Raw genomic sequence first — 22,221 nt, forward strand, 5'->3', positions numbered from 1 at the left:
GTCTGGGTAAGGAGACAAATTTTGTTGAGGTTTAGAAGCCGAAGGGAACACCCAGTTGGCTCCAAAGTCTAGTATCTTGGTACTGGACAGGTCAATTAACCAATAAGCTTTATATCCTGGCAACCTACTGATATATCTGCTTTAATGTGATAATTCTGCTAAGACCTACTTCTTCTTGTGAGCTGCAATGAATATGACGGCCTTGTAGTCAGTAAGGTCACTCACAGCCGTTCTCTTCTTAACCTTACAGTAGTCAACAATAAAGTCCTCTTCGAAAAGAACCTTCTTGGCAAAATCCTCATCATATCTTAAACAATGGATCTTGTCTTTCCCAACTATTACATATGTTGTATTCAAGCTCCCAGTTATTATCAGGTGTCCTCTAGGTTTTAGCATCCTTGAGAACTTCCTGATATATCTCCTGTAATCATCTTGGTCTTTGCTGGTATACTCTAGGAGCCAAGCGCTGATGATACAATCTGCTGGGGGTAAGACTATCGGATGTGTTATGTTTTCCTTCTCAAGGTCACATTTTAGGACATGTAGAACGGCTGATCTCACTTTTCCTTCTGTGTCTTCTAACTGGTCGCTAAAAGAAATAGGAAAACAAAAACAGTCAATCAGAAGGGCAGGATTAAAGCTAAATAGTTAGCTCTGGACTATTGATCTTCAGTAGAAGGAGAAAGACTTGCATTCAACCAGTATGTAAATAGAGAGTTAATCTACTCACCACAAGTCCAAATCACAGTCTCTGGTGAGAGGGTTAGTCATTATGTCAGTAGCCCACACTGTTTTTCTTCAAACATTGGTGCTCTGTCACATAGGTAAGTATAACAGTCCAAACAAATAGAAAAAAAAATGAAGACGGGCACTAACCATAACATGGAGTTCGGAAATCCTTTATTGATAAGGCATACAGGCTTCTGACGGAGGTTTTTGTCTGTATGCCTTATTAATAAAGGATTCCTTAACTTTTTTTCTATTCCCTTAATTTTCGATCCCTAATTTTTTTCTATTTGTTTGAAATATATACAGTGCTGTTTTTTATTCAGGATCCTGAAGTAGAGTATTGATCTTATTGGATAATTGAATATAATTCTACTGATGTCTAACATTTGGTCTGGAAAAGACTAGTATTTCAGACATAAGGTAGGTAGAAGCCATGCCTAAATGTTTCTAACTCTGCATTTCTATTTCTTGTACAGTAGTGACAACAACAGCGTGTTTCCACCTATTTTTCACCTCTTTCCCTCTTTCTCTAAATGAAGTTTTGCAGCATGTCCCCAATTGAATGCTCCTGTCCGTGAGTCCAGCCATCTCTTCAGCTCCATTATGCATCTGTCACTGACCTTCAGGACTATGATGTGTCGGAAAAACTCACAGGCCGAATACAGATGATGAACCAAGGAACCTAGGCTAAGGTCAATCAGGACATCTCCTTTAATGTGGCCTGCAGAAAAAATAATCCAAAATGTCATACTGGAAACTCTAACATATGAAAAACTCATAAATATTGCAGATATACAATAATATACTATATGTATGTCACTTGAGGCAAAATATAGAGACATTGCTCTTCAATTACTTCCCCCTCCAAAGGAAAAGAAGAAATAAAATGAACTAATTCTCAATTGTTATTTAGAGTTAGTTAGTTAGCTAGTTAGTTCTTTAGTAGCATTAATCTATTACATAGCTACATAGTTTGTATGTTTGAAAGACATATGTCCATCAAGAGCAACCAAGGAATTGAAGGGAAGGGGTATGGTTAGATGAAGGGGAAGGGATGTGACTATATTTATGCATAAGCATTAATGTTATACTGTTCTAGGAATGAATCAAACCCTATTTTGAAGCTTTCAACTATTTCTGTTGTGACCAGTTCCTGAGGTAGACTGTTCCATAATTTCCCAGTTCTTATGGTAAAGAAGGTGTGCCCCCCCCTTTAGACCAAATTTTTTTCTTATACTTATGTACAATGATCACATCCCCACCCCCAAAGTGTCTCTTCTCAAGACTAAACAAATGTAATTCTTCTAATCTTTCCTCATACCTAAGATGTTCCATGCCTCTTATTAGTTTAGTTGCGCGTCTCTGCACCCTTTCCAGCTCCACAATGTCCCATTTATGAACTGGTGTCCAAAACTGACCAGCATATTCCAGGTGAGGCCATACCAATGCTTTATAAAGGGGTAGTATTATGTCCATGCCTCTTCTGATATATGACAGTATCCTGCTGACCTTAGAAGCTGCTGCCTGACACTACATGTGATTCTGTGGTCTATGATCTACTAGTACACCCAGATTCTTTTCTACCAGGTGTACTTGTACTTGCCAGTTTATTTATTATGTTAGAAAAAAAAACATTCAGGAGTTACTAGCATTATAAAAAAAAAATAAAAAAACTAATGATATTTCATACAGACATTTAAAGAAGTTTTGATTAGTCGAGGTTTGGATGTTTACATCCCCATCAGTCACTAGATAGAATTGGGCTATACAGTGGTCCCTCAACATACGATGGTAATCCGTTCCAAATGGACCATAGTTTGTTGAAACCATCATATGTTGAGGGATCCGTGCAATGAAAAGAATAGGACAGTGGTTTACAACCTGGTTGAAGACCACTGGTATAGGAAGTTGTACTCGCCTGTCCCCGCCGCTCCGGACCGTCACCGCTCGTCACTGCTGCCCTGGATGTCGCCTTTCATCGCTGTCGCCGCGTCCCTGTGTCCCCGTGGTGTTCCTGACACTCCGGCAAGGCCTCTGCTTCCCCGGCATCCTCGCTCTCCGTCGCTGCCATCACGTCGCTGCGCACGCCGCTTCTATTGGATGATGGGACGGCGTGCGCAGCGACGTGATGACGATGATGGAGAGCGCCGACGATGCAGGGGATCCCAAAGAGGACGCACCGGAGCCCCGAGGACAGGTAAGTGATCGTCAGCGGACCACACGGGGCACCGCAAATGGCTATCCGGTGGCAGCTGAAGCAGTCTGCGCTGCCGAATAGCCGTTTATGCGATGGCTCCGACATACAAAAGCATTGTATGTTGATGCTGCCTTCAACATGCGATGGCCTCTGAGAGGCCATCGTATGTTGAAATGATCGTATGTCAGGGACATCATAGGTCGGGGGGTCACTGTAGTATGTCTATGAATCCTGTCTCCTGCAATATTATGGTAGCCCAGTCATGAAGTGAAGCCTTAAGGGAAATGTATCATTGTTGACTTTAGAAAGTGAATTTTGAAGTCATCTCTTTTTTTGCTTTGGTTTTGCTTATATGTGGCATATTCATCATACCTTCGCAGGGGGAGATGATAAATTTGGTGCACATAAGCAAACAACAATACTTCAGATCACCATTTTCTATGATTTTTATGCTTTTTGCACACAAAAAAAAATTACAGTTGTACAAAAAGGGGGAGATTTATCAAAACCTGTCCAGAGGAAAAGTTGCTGAATTGCCCATAGCAACCATTCAGATTGCTTCTTTCATTTCTGAAAAGGCCTCTGAAAAATGAAAGAAGCAATCTGATTGGTTGCTATGGACAACTCAGCAACTTTTCCTCTGATGTGATTTCCTAGATGTGCTTTGTTTTGGAGGGATTTGGACTTTTTTGTGCGACATTCGCACTTAATGAATCTGTTACCACTACTAAGTGAGAAAATGAAACTGACTTTTGTTAGATCGATTGTAGATTTTTTTGCATGTGAAGTAATACATACACAAAGTTTTTAATAGTAAAGAGCGCTACCAGCTCCGTATAGAAAGGTTCAAACTTAGTAGAAGGTGGAGTCACAAACTTATGTCAAAGTAAAAATAAAAAAGTAAAAGTAAGACAAGGTACAAGAAGAATAGGGTATGAAAGTAAAATAAAGATATGTTTTTGTACATATTTTGGTACATATATCTTAGGTACAATATAAGAACAATTACATGTTATGATATTTACTAAACTACACCTGTTCCAAATTATTATGCAAATTCTATTTAAGTGTCACAAAGATTAAATATTTTGTTTTTCAGGGTGTCTCAGGGGTCTTTTGATCACTGAAAACAATCTTGGACACCTGTGATAATTAGATTGCCAGATGAGCCCAATTTAAGGAAAAACTACTAAAGGTGGGTGTTCCGTATTTTTAAGCAGACACCATTTTCAGGCAATATGGGGAAGAAAAGGCATCTCTCTGCTGCCAAAAAGATTGAAAGACACTGCTCAAGAAAAATAAAGGGGACACTAAGGTAACACATCCTAGATCTGAAGGAATGAACTAATCGTATGAAATACTTTCGTCTTTACACAGTTGAATGCACTGACAACAAAATCACACAAAAATTATCAATGGGAATAAAATTTGTCAACCCATGGAGGTCTGGATATGAAGTCACACTCAACATTAAAGTGGAAAACCACACTACAGCCTGATCCAACTTTAAGAAATGTCCTTAACCCCTTAAGGACCAGGCCCATTTTGGCTTTAAGGACCATGCCAATTTTATTTTTGCATTTAAATTTTTTCCTCCTCGCCTTCTAAAAATCATAACTCTTTTATATTTAAATCCACAGACCCATATGAGGGCTTGTATTTTGAGACACTAATTGTACTTTGTAATTACATCACTTACCATAAAATGTGCGGCGCAACCAAACAAATATTATTTATGTGGGAAAATTGAAAAGAAAACGGCAATTTAGCAAATTTTGGAAGGTTTTGTTTTCATGCTGTAAACTTTACGATAAAAATTACATCTTTTCTTTATTCTATGGGTCAATGCAATTAACCTCTACAGGACACAGGGCGTATCCATACGCCCTGCATCCCGAGTCCTTAAGGACGCAGGGCATATGGATACGCCCGTGGGAATTCCGGTCCCCGCCGCTAGCCGGTTGGGGAACGGATTGGGATGCCTGCTGAAATCATTCAGCAGGCACCCCGGCACATCGCCCAGGGGGGTCCTGAGACCCCCCTATGTCGGCGATCGGAGAAAATCGCATGTCAATTCAGACATGCGATTTTCTCCAATTCCGGGCTGATCGGGTCTCTGGTCACTCCGGAAAATAGGGCTGATCGGAGTTGTCAGCGACAGCCCCGATCAGCCTAAGGGATAGGAGTGAGGTCGCAGAGCTGCAATCTCCTCCTATCCCCTGCCATTAGTCAGAACGGAGTTCTGACCAATGGCAGCGCAGGACAGGGGAACCCCCCGTTCTGCCCGCCCCTGGATGTCGAGGGGATCGTGGGAAGAAGATGGAGGCCGTACTTGCATGAGAAGATGCCTGGGGGACCCGGGCTCTTCGCTGAAGACTGCTGGATACTGGATCAGGTAGGGAATCGACGGTGGGGGGGGTAATTGAAAGTGAAAGTAAAACGATCTTTACTGTGGCAACCACTAGGAAGGCCAAACTGCAACTCCCAGCATGCCCATACAGCCAAAGGCTGTCTGGGCATGCTGGGAGTTGTAGTTTTGCAACATCTGTAGGGTCACACTTTGGAGACCACTGTTACAGTGGTGCCCAAACAGTAGCCCTCCAGATGCTGCCAAACGACAACTCTCAGCATGCCTGGACTGCCCAGGCATGCTGGGAGTTGTAGTTCTGTAGCATCTGTCCCTTCAGATTTAGCAATTTTCAAAGATTTTTTGGAAATTGCTGCTCTACTTTGAAGCCCTCTAATTTTTTCAAAAAGCAAAAATATGTCCGTTTTATGATGCCAACATAAAGTGGACATATTGTGTTTGTGAATAAAAATAAAATTTATTGTGAATATCCATTTTCCTTACAAGTAGAGAGCTTCAAAGTTAGAAAAATGCTAAATTTTCATGAAATTTTTGGATTTTTCACCAAAAAGGGATGCAAGTAATGCCGAAAATTTACCACCAAAATAAAGTAGAATATGTCACGAAAAAACAATCTCAGAATCAGAATATTCGGTAAAAGCGTTTTCGCGTTATTCATTCGTAAAGTGACGGTGGTCAGAATTGCGAAAAAGGGCTCAGTCCTTAAGGTGAAAAAGGGCTGCGTCCTTAAGGGGTTAAAATGATACCCATGTTATATGCTTTTCTATAATTGTACCGCTTAAAAAAAATCTCAAACCATTTTAACTAAATTTGTATGTTTGAAATTGCCCTATTTTGACCACCTATAACTTTCTAATTTTTCCGTATATGGGGCATTTTGAGGGCTCAGGGCTCATTTGTTGCGTCATGATGTGTAGTTTTTATCAGTACCACTTCTGCCTAGGTTTAAATTTTTATAAATGTTTTATAATTTTTTGGGGGGAATAAAATGTGACAGAAAAGCAGCAATTTGGAACATTTTAATTTTTTTACGTTTATGCCGTTTATGCCGGGATAATTAATAATATATTTTAATAGTTCAGACTTTTACAAATGCGGTAATACCAAATATATGCATTAATTATTTTTTATGCTTTTTTGGGAGTAAAATGGGAAAACGGACGTTTTATCTTTTTATTGGGGGAGGGGATTTTTCACATTTTTTTTTACTTTTTTATTTGACATTTTTTAATTTTTTTACACTTTAATAGTCCCCGTAGGGGACTATTTATAGCAATCATTTGATTGCTAATACTGTCCAGTGCTATTTATAGGACATATCACTGATCAGTATTATCAGTGATCTGCTCTGGTCTGCTCGATCTCAGACCAGAGCAGAAGACCCCGGGAGACAGCCGGAGCCAGGTGAGGGGACCTCCGGCTGCCATGCTGAATGATCGGATCCACGCTGCATATGAGGGGTTAATGGCGGACATCCGTGGGATCGCGAATGTCCGCCATTACCGGCGGGTCCCTGGCTGCAGATAACAGCAGGACCTGCCGCACATGACGCGAGCACCGTTCTGGTGCTCGCGGTTATGACGGAGCGTAAATGTACATCATGGTGCGTTAAGTACCACGGCACCATGACGCTCATTTACGTCCATTGTCCTTAAGGGGTTAAAACAAGTCAAAATGACGATCAGTAGTGTGTGTGGCCTCCACTTGCCCGTATGACTTCCCTGAGCAGGCTCCTGATGAGGTGGCGGATGGTCTCCTGAGGGATGTCCTCCCAGACCTGGACTTAAGCGTCCGCCAACTCCTGGAAAGTCTGTGGTGCAACGTGGCATTGCTGGATATAGCGAGACATGATGTCCCAGATGTGCTCAATCAGATTCAGGTCTGGGGAACGGGTGGGCCGGTCCATAGGCAGGAACTGCTGACACACTCCAGCCACATGAGGTCTAGCATTGTTTTGCATAAGGAGGAACCCAGGGCCAACTGCACTAGCATATGGTCTCACAAGGGGTCTGAGGATCTCATCTTGGTACCTAATGGCAGTCAGGCTACCTCTGGCAAGCACATGGAAGGCTGTGCGGACCCCCAAAGAAATACCACCCCAAACCATTACTGACCCAGAGCCAAACCAGTCATGCTGGAGGATGTTGCAGGCAGCAGAACGTTCTCCATGGCGTCTCCAGACTCTGTCACGTATGTTACATTTGCTCAGTGTGATCCTGCTTTCATCTGTGAAGAGCACAGGGCGCCTGTGGCGAATTTACCAATCTTGGTGTTCTCTGGCAAATGCCAAACGTCCTGCACGGTGTTGGGCTGTAAGCACAACCTCCACCTGTGGACGCTGGGCCCTCATACCACCCTCATGGGGTCTGTTTCTGACCGTTTGAGTTGACACATGCACATTTGTGGCCTGCTGGAGGTAATTTTGCAGGGCTCTGGCAGTTCTCTTCCTGCTCCTCCTTGCACAAAGGCTAAGGTAGCAGTCCTGCTGCTGGGTTGTTGCCCTCCTACGGCCTCCTCCTGATGTACTGGCCTGTCTCCTGGTACTGCCTCCATGCTCTGGACACTACGCTTACAGTCACAGCTTTCTTGCCACAGCTTGCATTGATGTTTCATCCTGGATGAGCTGCTACCTGAGCCACTTGTGTGGGTTGTAGACTCTGTCTCATACTACCACTAGAGTGAAAGTACCGCCAGCATTCAAAAGTGACCAAAACATCAGCCAGGAAGCATAGGAACTGAGAAGTGGTCTGTGGTCACTACCTGCAGAACAACTCTTTTATTGGGGATGTCTTGCTAATTGCCTATAATTTCCACCTGTTGTCTGTTCCATTTGCACAACAAAATGTGAAATTGATTGTCAATCAGTGTTCTTCCTGAGTGGACAGTGTGATTTCACAGAAGTGTAATTGACTTGGAGTTACATTGTGTTGTTTAAGTGTTCCTTTTATTTATTTTTTATTTATTTTTTAGCAGTGTAGTTCAATGCCTTGGACAAGGTATGAAAACATTAGGTATTTCACAAAAACTTAAGCGTGATCATCGCACTATTAAGAGATTTGTGGCTGATTCAGAGCACAGATGGGTTTGTGCAGATAAAGGAACATTGATGAAGATTTCTGCCAGATCCATGCATCAGATACAGAGAGCAGCTGCTAAAATGTCATTATATAGCAGCAAACAGATATTTGAAGCTGCTGGTGCCTCTGGTGTCCCACAGACATCAAGGTGTAGAGTCCTCCAGTGTCTTGCAACTGTGCATAAACCTTCTATTCAGCGACCACTAACCAATGCTCACAAGCATAAATGGCTGTATTGGGCAGAAAAATACCGTATATACTCGAGTATAAGCCGAGTTTTTCAGCACGATTTTTCGTGCTGAAAACACCCCCCTCGGCTTATACTCGAGTGAACTCCCCCACCCGCAGTGGTCTTCAACCTGTGGACTTCCAGAGGTTTCAAAACTACAACTCCCAGCAAGCCAGGGCAGCCATCGGCTGTCCGGACTTGCTGGGAGTTGTAGTTTTGAAACCTCCGGAGGTCCGCAGGTTGAAGACCACTGCGGCCTTCAACATCATCCAGCCCCCTCTCACCCCCCTTTAGTTCTGAGTACTCACCTCCGCTCGGCGCTGGTCCGGTCCTGCAGGGCTGTCCGGTGAGGAGGTCGTCCGGTGGGATAGTGGTTCCGGGCTGCTATCTTCACCGGGGAGGCCTCTTCTAAGCGCTTCGGGCCCGGCCTCAGAATAGTCACGTTGCCTTGACAACGACGCAGATGCGTTGTTGTCAAGGCAACGGCTCTATTCCGGGCCGGAAGCGCGGAGAAGAGGCGCCCCCGGTGAAGATAGCAGCCCGGAACCACTATCCCACCGGACCACCTCCTCACCGGACAGCCCTGCAGGACCGGACCTGCGCCGAGCGGAGGTGAGTACTCAGAACTAAAGGGGGGTGAGAGGGGGCTGGATGATGTTGAAGGCCGCAGTGGTCTTCAACCTGCGGACCTCCGGAGGTTTCAAAACTACAACTCCCAGCAAGCCCGGACAGCCGATGGCTGCCCGGGCTTGCTGGGAGTTGTAGTTTTGAAACCTCTGGAGGTCCGCATGTTGAAGGCCGCAGTGGTCTTCAACCTGCGGACCTCCGGAGGTTTCAAAACTACAACTCCCAGCAAGCCCGGACAGCCGATGGCTGCCCGGGCTTGCTGGGAGTTGTAGTTTTGAAACCTCTGGAGGTCCGCATGTTGAAGGCCGCAGTGGTCTTCAACCTGCGGACCTCCGGAGGTTTCAAAACTACAACTCCCAGCAAGCCCGGACAGCCGATGGCTGCCCGGGCTTGCTGGGAGTTGTAGTTTTGAAACCTCTGGAGGTCCGCAGGTTGAAGACCACTGAGGGCGAATGATGAGAAGAGGATGATGAAGGGGGGGGTGTGGGGATGATGAAGGGGGGTGGGGATGATGACAAGGGGATGATGAAGGGGGGGTGTGGGATGATTACAAGGGGATGATGAAGGGGGGATGTGTGGGATGATAAGGGGATGATGAAGGGGGGATGTGTGGGATGATGACAAGGGGATGATGAAGGGGGGATGTGTGGGATGATAAGGGGATGATGAAGGGGGGATGTGTGGGATGATGACAAGGGGACGATGAAGGGGGGGATGTGTGGGATGATAAGGGGATGATGAAGGGGGGATGTGTGGGATGATGACAAGGGGATGATGATGAGGATGTTAATGACGGGTCTGGATGATGACAGGGGGGGATGAGGTATTTCCCACCCTAGGCTTATACTCGAGTCAATAACTTTTCCTGGGATTTTGGGTTGAAATTAGGGGTCTCGGCTTATACTCGGGTCGGCTTATACTCGAGTATATACGGTACATGAAGACTAACTTTCAAAAAGTCCTGTTCGCAAACCCTGGATGATCCAGATGGATGGAGTAGTGGATGGTTGGTGGACGGCCCCCTTGTTTTAACCCCTTAAGGACCAAGGGCGTACAGGTACACCTTTGCTCCCTGGTACTTAAGGACCAAGGGCGTACCTGTACGCCCGTGGGAATTTCGGTCCCTGCTGCGCGCCGGGCGGGGACCGGACCGGGGTGACTGCTGATATCAATCAGCAGGCACCCCGCGCCAATGCCCAGGGGGGTCATCAGACCCCCCCATGTAGGCGATCGCCGAAAATCGCAAGTGAATTCACACTTGCGATTCCGGTGATGCGGGTCACGTGTGACCCGCGTACCCGGAGATACAAGGTGATCGGGGGTGTAGGATACACCCCCTATCACCCTCTGTATCTATGGGGAGGTGGCGATGTCGTCACCCCCCCAGGATCGCTGCTATTGGCCGGACAATAGCAGCCGGCAGGGGAGGGGTTAACGGCCCCTTCTCGCGGCTCTGCTTGCTCCCTGAGTTCATTCAGCGGCCAGAGCTGCGAGAAGGAGCCAGGGACCCCCCCTCCGTGAAGATCGGAGCCCCTCACAGAGGAAGACCCCCTTAGAGCAGGGAGAGAGTACAGCCCCAGGGACAGGTAGGGTTAACCAGTAACAAAAAGTAAAAAGTAAAGTAAAAAAAAGTGTAAAAAAAAAGTTAAAATTTCCCCCCCCCCCCCCTGACCCCCTAATAGGACCTAAAGGGTCCGCAACAATTTTTTTTAGTGTGACCCGGGCCCTATTAGGGATTCAGGGCGCTGCATTTGGCCATTTTTTTTTTTTTTGCTGCAGCACTTTTTTCCCCCCCATACAGTTAGTTACACCAATCACACACACTACATACTCGCCTCCCCCCCCCCCACACACACCCGCCACCCCCGCCACCAACCCCCCCCCCCCCCCCACCACCACCACCGTAGAAAAAAGGCGATGGCTCGCCAGGCATTTTCGGCAGCGGAGGCATATGCTTTTCTTGCCTCCGACTCCGAATCTGTCAGTGAGGACGATGAAGATCCAACATTCCTGTGTTCTTCATCGTCCTCCTCATCATCTAGTACTGATGATGAGTCACCTATACTGCGGCGGAGACGCCGCCAGGTGAGGCCACGCACCCCCCATGATAGTGGCCCAGTGGCCGGCCCTAGTGCGAGTGGTGATGCTGCTCGTACTAGGAGTCCGACCCCCCAGACAAGTTTACCAGAGCCCCCTTCCGGTGAACCTGTCTGGAGACACCCAGAGGCTTAACAGCCACGGGTTCCGGAGTTTGTTGGCGACTCCGGAATCCGGATTGACAATTCTGGATTCACTGAAATTGACTATTTAAGTTATTTTTTCAGTGACAGTTTTGTCAATCTAATGGTGGAGCAGACGAATCTGTACGCCAGGCAGTTCATCGCCCACCACCCTGATTCTGTTTTGGCCAGGCCCAATGAACGGTACGCCATTGATGCAGCAGAGATGAGGACATTTTGGGGCCTCTTGCTGCATATGGGCCTGGTCAAAAAACCAAGTGTCAGACAGTACTGGAGCGGGGACATCTTCTACCAGACCCCGCTTTACAGTATGGTCATGGCACGGAGGCGGTACGAGGCGATTCAGAAATGCTTGCATTATGCCGAGGTGATCCCGCCCATGACCGGCTTTACAAAGTGAGGCCGGTCATCGATCACTTTGGGGCCAAATTTTTGGAGGCCTATGTACCGCTCAGGGACCTCTCTGTTGATGAGTCTCTTATCAGTTTTAAGGGGAGACTCATCTTCCGCCAGTATATTCCCTCGAAGCGGGCACGGTATGGCGTGAAGCTCTATAAACTTTGTGAGAGTACCTCCGGGTACACTCTCAAGTTTAGAGTGTATGAGGGACGAGATTCCCGTATTGAACCCCCAGATTGTTCCCCCACTCTGGGTGTTAGCAGGAAAATCGTTTGGGAGCTTGTGCACCCTTTGCTGGATAAGGGTTACCACGTGTACGTGGACAACTTTTATACCAGCATCCCTCTCTTCACATCCCTCGCCGCCAGATCCACGTCCGCTTGTGGGACCGTGCGGAAGAACCAGAGAGGCCTCCCTATAAATTTTCTGCAGACACCTATGCCCAAGGGTTAGTCCCGTGCCCTTACCCATGAAAACCTGTTGTTGGTCAGGTATAAGGATAAGAAGGATGTCCTTATGCTGACCACTATTCATGGTAACGGCAGCTCACCTGTCCCTGTGCGAGGTACCACAACACCGGTCCTCAAGCCCGATTGTATTCTGGACTACAATCGGTATATGGGGGGAGTTGATCTTTCTGATCAAGTCCTCAAGCCATACATGGCCATGCGCAAAACACGGGTATGGTACAAAAAAGTTGCGGTCTACATGTTACAGGTTGCCATGTACAACTCTTTTGTACTGTCCCAGTACGCTGGCAACACAGGGACATTCCTCCAGTTCCAAGAAGAAGTCCTAAAGGTCCTGATCTTTGGCGACCGGGAAAGAGCAGGCCGGACTTCCCAAGGAACTGGAGTTATAGGTGCCAGGATCGTCCCAGGCCAACACTTTCCAGGTGAAGTCCCCCATACTGGAAAGAAGGGACGATCCCAGAAAAAATGCAGAGTGTGTAACAGGAGGGGGATATGGAAGGACACCACCACTCAGTGTGACACTTGCCCCGATCATCCGGGCCTCTGCATTAAAAACTGCTTCAGGGAGTATCACACTTCCATGGAGTACTAAATTTTCCCTTTTCATTTTAATTTTCCATAATTTGACCCCAATGTACCATGTCCAGAGTACATTCCAAATTTTAACACCATAAAATCACTAAATTGCCCAAAAAAACCTCATCTAAAAAAAAAAAAAAAACTGATGAGACCTCTGGGGGTATTTTTTTCTCTGGGTCATGGGTTACTGAGTCACTATCATCGGGGACTTTTTTTGTTGCCTCAAATGCGCAGCGCTCTCTCTCCACCTGAGCGGGGTGCGCATTTGAGGCAACAGGTTAGGGACGGCCACACACGTCGCATTCCCAGAATGATGATTCAGAGCATAGGGTTTGGGGTGGGCATATTTTTTAGTTTTGGCTATGCTCTGGGTCATCATTCTGGGATCAAAACCTGTTTTATAATTTTATGTCCCACTGTACCCCATTTTAGTTATTTAGTGTACCCCAGTTATTTACCCCATGTAATGCCCCTTGAGGGGGGGTCCCACTGTTCTGGCTCCTTAGGCCGCAACGCAGAAGCTCAAGGCCCCTGAATGCGACCTGCTCCTCTCAGACCAGTGTGCAAGCTGTTTACGCCTAGACTTGAGGTATGTCCTTACTCCAAAGAAATGTATTTACAAACTTACGGTGACATTTTCTCCTTTTACCACTTGTGAAAATGAAAAATTTGGTGTAACCCCAGCATTTTAGTGTAAAAAAATCCAATTTTTCATTTTCACATCCCACTTCATAAATATTTATCAAACACCTGTGGGGTGTGAATACTCACTGTACCCCTTGTTATGTTTCTTGAGGGATGTAGTTTCCGAAATAGTATGCCATGTGTTTTTTTTTTTGCTGTCCTGGCACCATAGGAGCTTCCTAAATGTGACATGCCCCCCGAGCAAAATTTGCTCTCAAAAAGCCAAATATGACTCCTTCTCTTCTGAGCATTGTAGTTCACCCGTAGTGCACTTCAGGTCAACTTATGGGGTACCTCCATACTCAGAACAGATGGGGTTACAAATTTTGGGGGAGATTTTCTGCTATTAACCCTTGCAAAAATGTGAAATTTGGGGGGAAACACACATTTTAGTGAAAAAATTATATCTTTTTTTTACATATGCAAAAGTTGTGAAACCCCTGTGGGGTATTAAGGCTCACTTTATTCCTTGTTACGTTCCTCAAGGGGTCTAGTTTCCAAAATGGTATGCCATGTGTTTTTTTTTTGCTGTTCTGGCACCATAGGGGCTTCCTAAATGCAACATGCCCCCCAAAAACCATTTCAGAAAAACTTACTCTCCAAAATCCCCTTGTCGCTCCTTCCCTTCTGAGCCCTCTACTGCGCCCGCCGAACAATTTACATAGACATATGAGGTATGTGCTTACTCGAGAGAAATTGGGCTACAAATATAAGTATAAATTTTCTCCTTTTACCCCTTGTAAAAATTCAAAAATTGGGTCTACAAGAACATGCAAGTGTAAAAAATTAAGATTGTGAATTTTCTTCTTCACTTTGCTGCTATTCCTGTGAAACACCTAAAGGGTTAACACACTTACTGAATGTCGTTTTGAATACTTTGGGGGGTGTAGTTTTTATAATGGGGTCATTTATGGGGTATTTCTAATATGAAGACCCTTCCGATCCACTTCAAACCTGAACTGGTCCCTGAAAAATAGTGAGTTTGAAAATTTTGTGAAAAATTTAAAAATTGCTGCTGAACTTTGAAGCCCTCTGGTGTCTTCCAAAAGTAAAAACTCATAAATTTTATGATGCAAACATAAAGTAGACATATTGGAAATGTGAAAAAAAAAATTTAATTTGGAATATCCATTTTCCTTACAAGCAGAGAGCTTCAAAGTTAGAAAAAAGCTACATTTTCAATTTTTTCATCAAATTTTGGGATTTTTCACCAAAAAAGGATGCAAGTTACCACAAAAATTTACCACCATGTTAAAGTAGAATATGTCACGAAAAAACAATCTCAGAATCAGAATGATAACTAAAAGCATTCCAGAGTTATTAATGTTTAAAGGGACAGTGGTCAGATGTGCAAAAAACGCTCTGGTCCTAAGGTGTAAAATGGCCTGGTCCTTAAGGGGTTAAAATGGCTGCGACGTCAGCGAGGCAGTGGTGGAGTAATGTTTTGGCCCAGAATCATGGGAAGAGAGCTGTCAGCCCCTTTAGGGTCCCTGAAGATGTAAAGATGACCTCTGAAAAGTATGTGGAGTTTCTGACTGACCACTTTCTTCCCTGGTACAGAAGGAAGAACTATGCTTTCCATAATAAAATCATCTTCATGCATGACAATGCACCATCTCATGCTGCAAAAAATACCTCTGCATCAATGGCTGCTTTGGGGTTAAAAGGAGAGAAAGTCATGGTGGGGCCTCCATCCTCCCCTGACCTCAATCTTACTGAGGACCTTTGGAGCATCCTCAAGCAAAAAATCTATGAGGGTGGGAGGCAGTTTAACATAGAATGTGTCAGTAGATAAGAACCATTTGGCCCATCTAGTCTGCCCAATAATCTGAATCATAACAATAGTCTCTGGCCCTATCTTATATGAAGGATAGCCTTATGCTTATCCCATGCATGCTTAAACTCCTTCACTGTATTTGCAGCGACCACTTCTGCAGGAAGGCTATTCCATGCATCCACTACTCTCTCAGTAAAGTAATACTTCCTGATATTACTGCAGAAACCTTTGCCCCTCTAATTTAAAACTATGTCCTCTTGTGGCAGTTTTTCTTCTCTTAAATATGCTCCGCTCCTTTTACTTAAACAGTATTTTGGAAGTATATAAGTAAGTATGTCCTTTACAATTGTACAAAGGTTGTAATGCACATGGCCAGTATGCCAGCAATAGAATTTATCTGTCTACTATTAGAGGCTGGAGAAGGTGAACTTAGAAATCAGAAGTGGTCACTGGAAATACAGTGAAGGAGTTTAAGCATGCATGGGATGAGCATAAGGCTAACCTTCATATAAGATAGGGCCAGGGACCATTGATGGGTTTCAGATTATTGGGCAGACTAGATGGGCCAAATGGTTCTTATCTGCCGACACATTCTATGTTTCAATGTTAAGAAGAACAAGGAACAGCAGGGGGCGATACCACTGATATTGATATAAAACAACAGGAGAAGATTTTTTTAATCAATTGCTATGGATTAAATATTTAATTTAGACATATTTTTGCAGGGCCGGATTAATGTAGGGGCGGATGGAGCTGCTGCTCCAGGCCCCTAAGTTAAAATAGGCCCAGCGAATAGCATGGGCGGCCCACGACAGCTATATTTACAGAAAAAGAGGGCCGGCCATGCGATGTCCCTTGCCCGCAGGGGGCCCCCGTCACATTCGGGACATCCCTGTGTCCCGAAAAATCTTTTCAGGACACAAGGATGTCCCGGCGGTTACCTCTCTGTGGCGGCCCCCACGTTAACTTTAAAAATGCAGGGGCCGCTGGGAGGTAGCACACGCAGGGATGTCACTGATGTCCCGTGCGTGCGCCCATAGGAGTAAAGCAGAGCGGAGCATCGAGGAGGACACGTGCATGGTAAGTCACCAGCGGCACATCATCTTCAGTGTTCCGACCTCCGCTCCCCAGTCCCGGGACCTACTGCTCTGGCCCATAGGCCATAGCAGTAGATCGTGACCCCGGTCACTAGGGTCCCCAGACCGGAGGAGTGATGGTCGGAACACTGGGGCAGTAAACAGGCATACAGCCTCCAGACATACACTGTATATGGCTGGAGGCTGTATGTCTGTGGGGGAAACTATACTGCACCTAATGTGGGGGAACTGTACTGCACCTAATGTGGGGGAACTATACTACACCTAATGTGGGGAACTATACTGCACGTAATGTGGGGGAACTATACTGCACCTAATGTGGGGAACTATACTGCACCTAATGTGGGGGAAACAAGACTGCACCCAATGTGGGGGAACTGTACTGCACCTAATGTGGGGGAACTGTACTGCACCTAATTTGGGGGAACTATGCTGCACCTAATGTGGGGAACAATACTGCACCTAATGTGGGGGAACTATACTGCACCTAATGTGGGGAACTATATTGCACCTAATGTGGGGTAAACAATACTGCACCTAATGTGGGGGAAATATACTGCACCTAATGTGGGGGAACTGTACTGCACCTAATGACCTAATGTGGGGAACTATACTGCGCCTAATGTGGGGGAACTATACTGCACCTAATGTGGGGAACTGTGCCAACATAATGAAATGCTCCATCTTCCAGGCAGCCTTAATCTGGCCCTGGTTATAATAGATCAACTATTATAAACATACAGCATATAAACAGATTACCTGTGCAAAGGAAGAGTGGTGCAGTTGCCCATAACAACCAATCAGATCGCTTCCTTCATTTCTCAAAAGGCAAGAATTGGTCTGATTGGTTGTTACGGGCAACTGCACCACTATTCCTCTACAGTCTTTTACTGGGCCCACGTATGTATAAAAACGGCTCTGATGGGGATTATTGCTAGTTACCTACCTGCCTATCTACATACATGGATAGCTACCTACATGGCTACCTAGTTAGCTACTTACCTAACTACTTACTCAGCAAGCTTACAACCGACCCAGCTACCTATCCAGCCAGCAAACAACCCAATTAAATACCTACCTACGTCACACTCAGTGTATCATGTTGTTTGCACATAATGTAAGTAAATGGCATTGTGCTAAAACCCACAAATAGCCGCAACCCAGCTGTTGTGTCATGTCAACTGTAGGCCCACCAAAATCTTCAGCACCAGGCCCATGATGCTCTTAATCTGGCCCTGTGTTAACCCCTTAGACACCATAAATGAATGGTGCTGCAGTGAGTAACTTTGCAGCATGGCTATGAACCTGCTCGTTACATAGCAGGTAAGCTCTGACTGCTATCAGCAGCCTGAGACTCACTGATAGTAGTGGACATCAGCGATCACACTTATGTCCGCCATTTACCCAGATTTTTCACGGCATCTATAGCTAAACAGGAGGCTCAGGTGGGCTTACCACACTCTAAGTGTGCAATTGTGGGGGTCTGATAATGGTAAATGGCTGCCAGAGGTCTCTTCACCTCTCCAACTTGCAGGATGGCCAAGGTTCTTGTAAAGCCTGGAGAGTTCCCTATGGGGACTTGAAAAGTCCAAAATAAATATAAAAAATAACCTTCTTTGCTAATTGGCAAAATATATTTTTTTTTTTTATATAAACATCAACTCCTTAAAGACAATGGACACCAGTTGCTCTCTGCGGCTAATGCCGGACATTGCTGATCGGGCTGATGTCCGGTATTTACCTTTGGTGCAGCAATTATAGTTGATTGCAACATCTAAAACGGAAGAAAAGTCATCCTGGTTAGCTCAGCGGGAGTTCTGGACCGCCACATGAAATCACTGCGTCCCAAACAGCTGAGATGACAGAGGGCACTAACCTGTCTCCTCAACGTCCTATCTGTCCCTTGATGCTCCTGTCCTGCATTGTTCAGTTCATGCAATCTAAGGATTGCATGTAATAGTCCCCTATGGGGACTAAAAATATAAATAAATTAAAAAGTAAATTAAAAAAGTTAATAAATGTGATTTGACCTCTTTCCTCATAAATGTTTGAATCACCCCATTTTTACGATAAAAAAATATGTAAACAAAAATTAATATGTGTTTATTTTTAAAAGAAAAAGTGAAGTAAAACAAAATAAAACCTATATAATGTGGGTATCATTTTAATCGTATGGACATACAGAATAAAGATAAGTGGTCATTTTTACCAAAAACTTTACTGTGCAGAATCGGAAGCCCCCAAAATTACAAAATGGTATCTTTTAAAATTTTGACCCACAAATCTTTTTTTTTATCAGAGATTTTGTGGTCAAATGAGTGATGTCATTACAAAGTACAATTGGTGGTGCAAAAAACAAGCCCTCATATGGGTCTGTAAGTGAAAAATTGAAAGTGTTATGATTTTTAGAAGGTGAGGTGGAAAATATGAGTGCAAACATGAAAAAAAAAAAACCTGTGGTCCTGGGGTTAAAAATGCTTAAAGGGGTACTCTGCCCCTTGAGATCTTATCCCCTATCCGAAGGATAGGGGATATGATGTCAGATCGCTGGGGTCCCGCTGCTGGGGACCCCCGGGGTCTCGGCTGCGGCACCCCACTATCATTACTGCACAGAGCAGACTCGCTCCGTGCATAATGATGGGCAATACAGGGGCCAGAGCATCATTACATCACGGTCCCACCCCCTCGTGACGTAATGGCCTGTCCCTCAATACAAGTCTATGGGAGGGGGCGTGGCAGCCATCATGCCCCCTCCCATAGACTTGCATTAAGGGGCGGGCCGTTACATCATGAGGGGCGGAGCCGTGACGTCATGATGCTCTGGCCTCTGTATCGCTGGACATTACGCACGGAGCTAGTCTGCTCTGTGCTGTAATGATAGCGGGGTGCCACAGCCGAGATCCCCGGCGATCTGACATCTTATCCCCTATCCTTAGGATAGGGGATAAGATGTCTAGGGGCGGAGTACCCCTTTACATGTCCAATCTAGTAAAATGTAATGTTATGTATTCCACACGGTGAACTGCGTAAATGCAAAAAAAAAAAAAAAAAAAAAACACCAGAACTACTGATTTTTTGTTACATCACATGTCAAAAAAAAATATTAAAAAGTGATTGAGTTCAATCAAAACAAAAATAGTATAGATAACGGCAAAAAATTAGCCATCATAAAGCTCTGGGTACAGAAATATTAAAAAGTTATAGGGGGTCAGAAAAGGGCAATTTTAAACAAAGTTTGAGTTTTTGTAAAAGCAGTACAGTAACAGTAATGCACGTAATCATGGGTATCATTTTAATTGTATTGACCCACAGAATAAAAAAATAAAATAACAATTTTACCTTAAGATGTACAACATAAAAATGAAAGCCCCTAAAATTAGCAAAATTGCAGTTTTCTTTTTAATTTCTCCCAACAAATAATATATTTTTGTTGGTTGCGCTGTACATTTTATGGTAAAATTACAAAATGTAATTACAAAGTACAATTAGTCGTGGAAAAAAACAAGCCCTCTTATGGGTCTGTAAATGGAAAAAAAAATGTTATGCCTCTTAAAACGCAAGGAGAAAATAATGAAAATGCAAAAATCGGATGTGTCCTTAAAGTGGAAAACATTTTTTTTTTTTTTTTTTTTTTTTTTTATCAACTGGTGCCAATCTTAATCCTTCCAGTACTTATTAGCTGCTGAATACTACAGAGGAAATGTTTTTCTTTTTGGAACACAGAGCTCTCTGCTGAATCATGAGCACAATGCTCTCTGCTGACATCTCTGTCCATTTTTAGAACTTTCCAGAGTAGGGGAAAATCCTCATAGCAAACATATGCTGCTCTGGACAGTTCCTAAAATGACGAAACAAAAGAAACTCCAAGATTGGCGCTGTTCCAGTGAAGGCAAAAGTGCCGTACTTATTCAAGTTAAACCATATTTATTGATTAAAGACAGTTTTACAGGCATATCAGAGGCAAGACGGGTTTCGGGTCATCTGCAATTGAGAAATGGTACACATTGACCCGAAACGCGTCTTGCCTCTGATGTGCCTGTAAAACAGTTTTTAATCAATAAATATGGTTTTACTTGAATAAGTACTGAACTTTTGCCTTCACTGGGACAGCGCCAATCTTGGAGTTTCTTTTGTTTCCTGAATTTTCCTAGTTCTGGACCCGGTTACTCGGTATCCAGCATTTACTCCTTCGGCCTGCAGTTCCCTGGTACCCCGTTATTTGGGGTGATATGCACTAAATCAAGAGGAGTTACAGGTGAGAGTCCATTTTTTAGACTGTCACCCCTCCTCTATATTTGCAGGATTACACGAGGCGCTGTCCTCTCTTTTTTTTCTCTTCCTTTAGTTCCTAAAATGGACAGAGATGTCAGCAGAGAGCACTGTGCTCATGATGTCAGCAGAGAGCTCTGTGTTCCAAAAAGAAAATAATTTCCTCTGTAGTATTCAGCAGCTAATAAATACTGGAAGGATTAAGATTTTTTAATAGAAGTAATTTACAAATCTGTTTAACTTTCTGGCACCAGTTGATTTAAAAAAGAAAAAAGAGAAAAAAGTTTTCTACCGGAGTACCCTTTTAAAGGGTTAAAATATACACAACATTTTTTTTTCTATGGAATAAATCTTTTTTTTCATCATTATATAAAAAAAATAAAATAATTGAAAACAACATAGCACAGCCAGCTCTCGAGCTTTCCTATTTCCATCATTTTGGAATTACTGGTAAGCCAACTATGCTGTTTCAATATCCCCCAGAAGATATGACAGCTCCTTGGGGCGGATTATGTAAGTATATTGGCGTTTGTTGTTTTATTCCACTGGGAGACACAGGGCTAAGCACTAGGGTTTCCCGGAAAACCTCTTTAATGCTTATCCTTGGATATGCCCTTAAAAACTCTAGGGTTGTGAAAACCTAAAATAGGTTGGGAAATGTCATTGGCACAAACTGGTAAACTACAAATTAGTAATTATGCTCTAAAACTTTTGGCTAGCCGTTCATCACTCAATTCTACATTTCTGTACAATGCATAGTGATGACTGGGGCAATGGGGTTGCCAGTTCCGATCTCAAACAACCCAAAAATTAATTTGCAATTGTATTTAGCTGCCTAATGTAGCTTATGACCAATTAAAGATAGAATATTCAAGATACATACCTTCTGTGAATGTTTTTGTAAGATTTTCAATGGGAAACATCAAGGCATCCTCTTCAAAGACCATATCAGGTTTATCTGAAAAATAATCCTCCAGTAATTGTCTGGAATCAAATCCATGTATATGATAGATCTTATGGGAGCCGGAATCCATCGTCTAATCTTCTATCACAGACAGGTGACTGTATCTACACCAGAGCTACAGGTCTTTATATTATTACAAGGGATACATCTACTCAGTACGTTAGAAATATTTTCTTATTACATTACGAGTTATTATATTCATGAGTCAGTCATGGGAAAATGTGTTGAAGACTAACTTGTTGAAATAACCAAATGTGTTTTTTTGTTTTTTTTGTTATCATCTCAAGAAGTTTACCGTATATACTCGAGTATAAGCCGACCCGAATATAAGCCGAGGCCCCAAATTTCACCCCAAAATACAAGGAAAAGTTATTGACTCGACTATAAGCCTAGGGTGGGAAATACATCAGCCCCCCCCCATATAATCATCCAGACTCCCGTCATCATCCCCCCCCCTTCATCATCACCGCCTGTCAATCCCTTCATCAGTGGTCTTCAACCTGCGGACCTCC

At 44.1% G+C, this 22,221-nt stretch overlaps 1 protein-coding gene across 1 annotated transcript; it reads right to left on the bottom strand.

The window, feature by feature from the left end:
- Nucleotides 1–165: 165 nt before the first annotated feature.
- On the bottom strand, nucleotides 166–21,779 carry LOC130294652 (indolethylamine N-methyltransferase-like). The gene is made up of 3 exons (XM_056544830.1): nucleotides 21,629–21,779; nucleotides 1,243–1,450; nucleotides 166–589 (listed from the first exon to the last, which is right to left on the bottom strand). The coding sequence occupies exons 1-3, from the start codon at nucleotides 21,777–21,779 to the stop codon at nucleotides 166–168; spliced, it is 783 nt and encodes a 260-aa protein (XP_056400805.1).
- Nucleotides 21,780–22,221: the final 442 nt, after the last annotated feature.

This window comes from Hyla sarda, chromosome 10 (genome assembly GCF_029499605.1).
Source record: "Hyla sarda isolate aHylSar1 chromosome 10, aHylSar1.hap1, whole genome shotgun sequence".
NCBI classification, from domain to species: Eukaryota; Metazoa; Chordata; class Amphibia; order Anura; family Hylidae; genus Hyla; species Hyla sarda.